The sequence below is a fragment of the Panthera uncia genome, chromosome D1 (assembly GCF_023721935.1).
Source record: "Panthera uncia isolate 11264 chromosome D1, Puncia_PCG_1.0, whole genome shotgun sequence".
In the NCBI taxonomy this organism is placed as follows: domain Eukaryota; kingdom Metazoa; phylum Chordata; class Mammalia; order Carnivora; family Felidae; genus Panthera; species Panthera uncia.
The window spans coordinates 65,970,139-65,976,138 of record NC_064808.1 but is presented as its reverse complement, the minus strand read 5'-3'; the positions used below and the strand labels follow the sequence as shown (position 1 = coordinate 65,976,138).

The following is a 6,000-nucleotide window of genomic DNA, read 5'->3' as shown; positions in this document are numbered from 1 at the left end:
GAGAGAGACAGAGCATGAATGGGGGAGGGTCAGAGAGAGAGGGAGACACAGAATCGGAAGCAGGCTCCAGGCTCCGAGCTGTCAGCACAGAGCCCGACGCGGGGCTCGAACTCACGGACTGTGAGATCATGACCTGAGCCGAAGTCGGACGCTCAACCGACTGAGCCACTCAGGCGCCCCGAATCAGGTTTTCTAATAACTTTGTATTTTCTTTATGCTTACTGAATGTGAACTAGTATATATTTAGTAAATATGGTTTCTTGTGTCTTTTTAAGTCAGTTGCTTTAATTTGGGGTATGAAAGGTATCTTTGCTTTGGGGCTATCATTTCCATCATTTAAGTCAGAGCAGTGCATATGTTTCAGGCCGTCAGTCTTCTCTTCACTGAAGAGGGGTAGAATGGAGGTCAGTAAGCTTAAGTGCTAAAGGCCATTGCTATTTCACATTGAAATAAAAAGAGTAAAAATGTATAAAAGCTATCCAAGGAAAGTCTGTAACAAAAGGAATATACTAGAAATGTCATTTTCCAAATGTTTCTTAAGTTGGAGCCCATGGGTTTGGGCAAGAGGAAGACCAGAAAGCACAGAAAGTAAAGTTTGATGGCCATGTACGCCAAGGTGAGTTGGTGCATTTGAAGATAAAATGATAGAATTGGTGCTTTAGGGCTTACAAAGACCTCCAGAGAATGTTTGGTCAAGTTTCAACTCTCATATTGGTAAGATAATTACTGTCATTTTCTGGATGGATCGCCTGAGTCCCCAGAAAAGTTAATACACTAAGACAACCCAGCTAGTAGGAGCAAAAGCTCAAAGCAGGAGACCTTTAGCTTTGCTCTACATTGCCCTTTCCCTTATGGATGTGCGGACTAAAGTATCAAGTATACTTTAAAAAACAAACAAACAAATCTGCCAAGATTTTTTCATAAGCAAAAAGTAAGTACTTACCTTTTTGTAAAAATGACTACAGAATGGCAAAATAAAAACCACACATGTGGTTTAGACTGTTAGGCATTAGTATAGAACAAGGATCAGCACACTTTTTCTTAAAGGGTCAGATTGTAAATATTTTCGGCTCACGAACCACATAGTCTCTGTTGTAGCTACCAGCTTTGGCTTTATAGCATGAAAGTAGCCATAGACAGTACGTAAACATGTTGTTTGGTTGTGTTCCAATAAATTTTTATTTACAAAGACCTGCACCTAGTTTGCTGATTAATGCCTATCCTAAGAAGAGGCTTTTTAATAAGAAGGCTTTTAATCCATATTAAAAGTTCCTGAGAAGTACATTTGTGTAATAAAAATTCTAAGTTTTCTTAGAGTATTAAGAGCATGAAAGGACCACCCAAAATATGTCATTCCCAGAGATATATTGTCCAATTAGCCACTAGCTACATGTCATTTAAGCTCTAATTAATTGAAATTAAATGTTAAAGTTAAAATTTTACTTCCTTAGCTGTATTAGCCACATTTCTGTTGTTCAGTGGCACATGTGACTGGTGGCTCCCATATTGGACAGAGCAGATTTATAAAACATTTCTGTTATTAGAAAGTTCTGTAGGATAGTACTGCTCTAGAACAGTGGTCAGTAAACTTTTTGTGTAAAGGGGCAGATAGTAAATAATTTCAGGCTTTACAAGATACGTAAAATCCCTGTTGTATATTCTTCTTTTGTTTTCTTTCATTTTTAAAAACAACCCTTTAAAAATGTAAAAACCATTTTTAGCTCACACAGCCATATAAAAATAGGCCACTGGCTGTAATTTGCCAGCTTCTGCTTTATAGGATTAAGAATGACCCAGAAAAATCACAGAATAGCTACCTAGACACCCTCTAACCCTTCCAGAGGAGGATACTGATCTGGTGATGTGATGCTCGCTGTACTATCTAGTCCTTATTAAAGCAATTATAAGTCCAGAAGAGTGGATTGTGATCCTAGCCATCCCATGTCTGTGACCTTGTTCAGGCCTACTTACTCCATTAAAAGAAGACATGTTAATATTGACAAAAGCCAACTGCTTTTTATTTCTCTAAGGAAATGCAGTGTTGGTTATTTCAAAATTTTGTTGTGGATATATTTTAAATATAACACTCATAATGGAGACAGGCGCTTTTTTTTTTTTTTTTTTTAAGTAGGTTGTAATTTAAAGAACACTAAGAGCTTGGACTCTCCTGTTTTTGTTTTTGTTTTTGTTTTGTGTGTTTTTAATTACTCCATTCTACTCTTAACTGTTCCTCGTCATTTCTCTCTCTCTCTCTCTCTCTCTTTTTTTTTTTTTTTTCTTTTCCTGTTCTTTTCTCCCCCATGTATGCCTTGTCAGATTCTTTTTGTGGCACTCAGGCTTATCCTGATTCTACCCTTATGTGCCACGAGTCTTCTGCTGTAGCTGGTTTATTTGGAGGTAGGTAATGGTATCTCTTAAGATCATCTGTTTATGCAGGAGGGAGTTTCTGTTGTTGTTTGCCTTAAAATGAGGTTTGTTTTTTTAATTTTGTAAGAAAAAAATACTTTTGAATAACAGCTTTTTTGCCTAATTTTGTTTTCCTTGATTAAACACAGGATTGTTTTGTGAATGGATACTTTGTCATCTTCCTACTTTAGCCCATACTCAAAAGGTTCACATTTTCAGAGGAATTTATAACATTTTAATATTACAAGCTTATGGAATTTAAAGCCCTTTGTATAGATGTTAGTGATAGAACAAACACTAAGTAATTTCGACTCGATCAGTTGTGGCACAGGTGTGGGGAGGTTCTGTTGGAAACAAGTGTGCTTTTCTAGCACTATGCAAGACAGTAGAAATGGGAAACAGTTTCCAGAGAGGCATGGCCAACTTGATACTCATTTCTGTCTTTGCAGACATATTCTAGGCCAGTGCAGTAGTGATGAAACCTCAAAATCCAGCTGATTTTTTTTTTTTTTTTTGCATAGGAATTGATTACCTTAGGTCAGTTGGTATTAAAAATTATGTTTAACACAACTAAACAACTGGCAGAGTTGGACATGATTAAAGGATTTAAAAAGGGAATTTATGAAGCGCCTGGGTGGCTCATTCGGTTTAGCATCTAACTCTTGATCTCGGCTCAGGTCTTGATCTAAGGGTCCTGAGTTTGAACCCTGCGTTCGGCTCCATGCTGGGTGTAGAGCCTACTTAAAAAAATTAAATAAATAAAAATGAAATTTATGAGGACATTTGATGGAAAGTATGTGTTTAGAATCCAGTGAATTTACGTTTGAGTTCCTTTTTGAATTCCAGTTTACTTCCTTACCTGTATGATTTGAAACAAGTATTTAACATTTCTAAGCCAAGGAAAAATAGGATAATAATGGGTGATAGGATTGCCATGAAGTTTACATATATGACAATATAACATCTGGCACTATGGTACATAGAGTTATCATTGAAACTATTAAAACCATCTTGTGTATGCAGCTCCCTTAATATTTGCAATGGACTTTTTACCCACATTATTATTTAATTATCAGATACAGTCTTAACACTTCTTTCATTGCTTTCAGGTTTTAAAATTACCATGGGTTCTTCACTTTTTAGGCCCAGCATTTGCTATGAAAAGCTCAAGAAGGTCATACAATTTTAATAGTCCTGATGAATAAATATTATAGCTGTAATAATAAAATTTTCTACTAACTAGTTTATATAATATGAAATATTTGGGATAAACTGAAAACACCTAAAAGATTTTGGAATCAGGCAATTTGGGGTTTAAGTCTTGGTTTTGCCACTTATTAAATCATTGGTCTTGAGTAAATTGTTTAATCTCCTTGTTTCCTCATCCGTAAAAATGAGAATAATAATAACTATTTATGGGGTTGTTGTGAGATTTAAATAATAATACTGTTTATAAAGCTTTTGGGTAGTGTTTAATAGGGTTTAATAAATAGAAGTTACTTTCACAAAAAGTATGAGGTCTAATTTATTTTGGAACTACCACCAAAATCTGTTAACAAAACAGTAAATTTTTCTGGAAGGTGTTTGGAATGCCTTTTTGTCCCCAAAGCTTGTTCATCCTGTACTTTCAGTTAATTTATTATTGTTCTTCTGAGATTTGCCGTGTAGGGCAGTGGTTTCTAAATGTTAAACTATGAATTAGTGCCGGTCAGTGGCAGAGTTTTTCACTGGGCCTTGGTGAAATGAAAGAGTAGGGAGTTCAATATCATGATTGTTTCATACAGTTAACCTTAACTCAGAGAGCCTGTTTATCTTTTTTTTTGTCCCTAAATTTTCCTTTTGAAATGGTGATCCTAGTTTTTTTATCTTTAAGTAACTTTTAAAAATTAAATCCTAACAGTCTCCCCAAAAGTGACTTGGGATAAAAGGCCATTAAGTTGATAATGTTCATTGAAATGATAATGCAGAACTCTTACCTTCAACATGTTTTATATACATTCCTTACTTAAAAGATTATTACTGTGAAATATGTTGCTTTCTTCCCTGGTAGCCTGTCAGCTATTACAATTTATTAAAAATAGTCATTTTACTTTTCGCTTATGTATACCTAGAGACTTTAAATTTGAAGTACTAGCTCTGGATTACTTAATATCCTTTCAAACCTTTTCTACTTTTAGGTAATAATAGTATTGTAATTACACAGATTGATGCCCTTAGGGACCTCAGGAAATGGTTCCTCTCTTTACACATAGTAATGAATGGATTAATATAAAGGATAGGCTTATCTCTGATAATCACCAAATTCTACAAAGCTAAGACAAAATAACAGGAAAAAATAGGAATTTGATATGCTATCCTAGTTATAAATTATTATTCCATGTATTTTCTAAAGTTTGGAAATAAAGCCAAGATACTGTTTCCACAGTGATTTAAAGAACAATATGTATACTTCTCACAGATGGGCACATAAGTAAATATGGTAGATTTTTGTCTTTCTTGAGTAGATAAAATCAGTTCTTAGTTGTAAGGAGTTATGAGAAGAAGCAGTGAGCCCATGGTAAAATTCTTAAACAGCTTGTACGCTTTAAAATGCTGTTAAATTGGTAAGTCTAGAAATCTGGGAACCTTTTGATTAATGGCCAGATTTATATACTAAATTATTTTGTATTTTGATTGTATTTGTGTTCTCATTATATGACCAGTGTCTTTAAGAGTAGTTTAAATGTTAAGTAATTATGGAACAAGTACATTTTTAAAAATTTGTGCCCTATGGAATACTTATGCTAGCAATAAAATGCTACTTTTAAAGTAGTAGTATTGATGTGTATCAGCTCTGTGAGTCATTGATAAGTCATTGTTCTAGCTTCTTTGTCTTTGAGGACTTTCGTGGACTTTTCACCAAGTCTTATCCTACTTTTTACAGTTTTCTTAAAAATCAGTCTTTTTAGTACAATTATCATTGTACTTTATATCCTGATGGTATACATTTTAAGAATTCAAAGTGAGATTCTGACAGACGGAAAGTCCTTTAGCAGAAAGTTGAGGGAGGGAAGAGAGGCTGTGTTGAGGACTAAATAGGTTAACCTTTCCCTAATGATATATTTGATAATCTTCTAATACTAATTTATATATATATATATACACACACATATATATGTGTGTGTATATATATATACACATATATAATGTTTATATATAATGTCTGTATATAATATATATGTACATATATGTGTACACACATTTTGACTTTATAGAATTTAGAATTGAAGAGAACTTAGGAGCCATTTATGATAGCCTTCCACAAAGTAAAAGAATTCCTTCTTTATAATCCTTGCTAGATGCTAGACTGTTTTCTGCTGGGAATATACTCCCCAAATCATGTGGCAGCCCAACTATTTTTAGATGATTTTAATTCTTCTTTTCAAACCCTAGAAATTCAGAACCTCGCCTCACAAAAATACAACCTTTCACAATTTTTTGAAAATCTTCATTTGTTACCTGAGGATAGCCTGTTTCAGAGATATGAGCTGGGTGTTATCTTAGTACCACCAGCATCAGTGTAACAGACAGGAAAGAAGGTTTCCTATTTATGTT

At 34.2% G+C, this 6,000-nt stretch overlaps 1 protein-coding gene across 13 annotated transcripts in view; it reads left to right on the top strand.

The window, feature by feature from the left end:
- The window catches only part of PICALM (phosphatidylinositol binding clathrin assembly protein), a 101,434-nt gene that overhangs the window by 68,920 nt on the left and 26,514 nt on the right, over window positions 1-6,000 (top strand). Inside the window, exon 14 of one of the 13 annotated variants that reach the window (XM_049620141.1) lies at window positions 2,317-2,397. The exons of the other annotated variants lie outside the window; for them this stretch is intronic. Coding sequence (XP_049476098.1) covers window positions 2,317-2,397 — 81 coding nt within the window. The remainder of the gene's footprint in view (window positions 1-2,316; window positions 2,398-6,000) is intronic. 13 annotated transcript variants of the gene reach the window in all.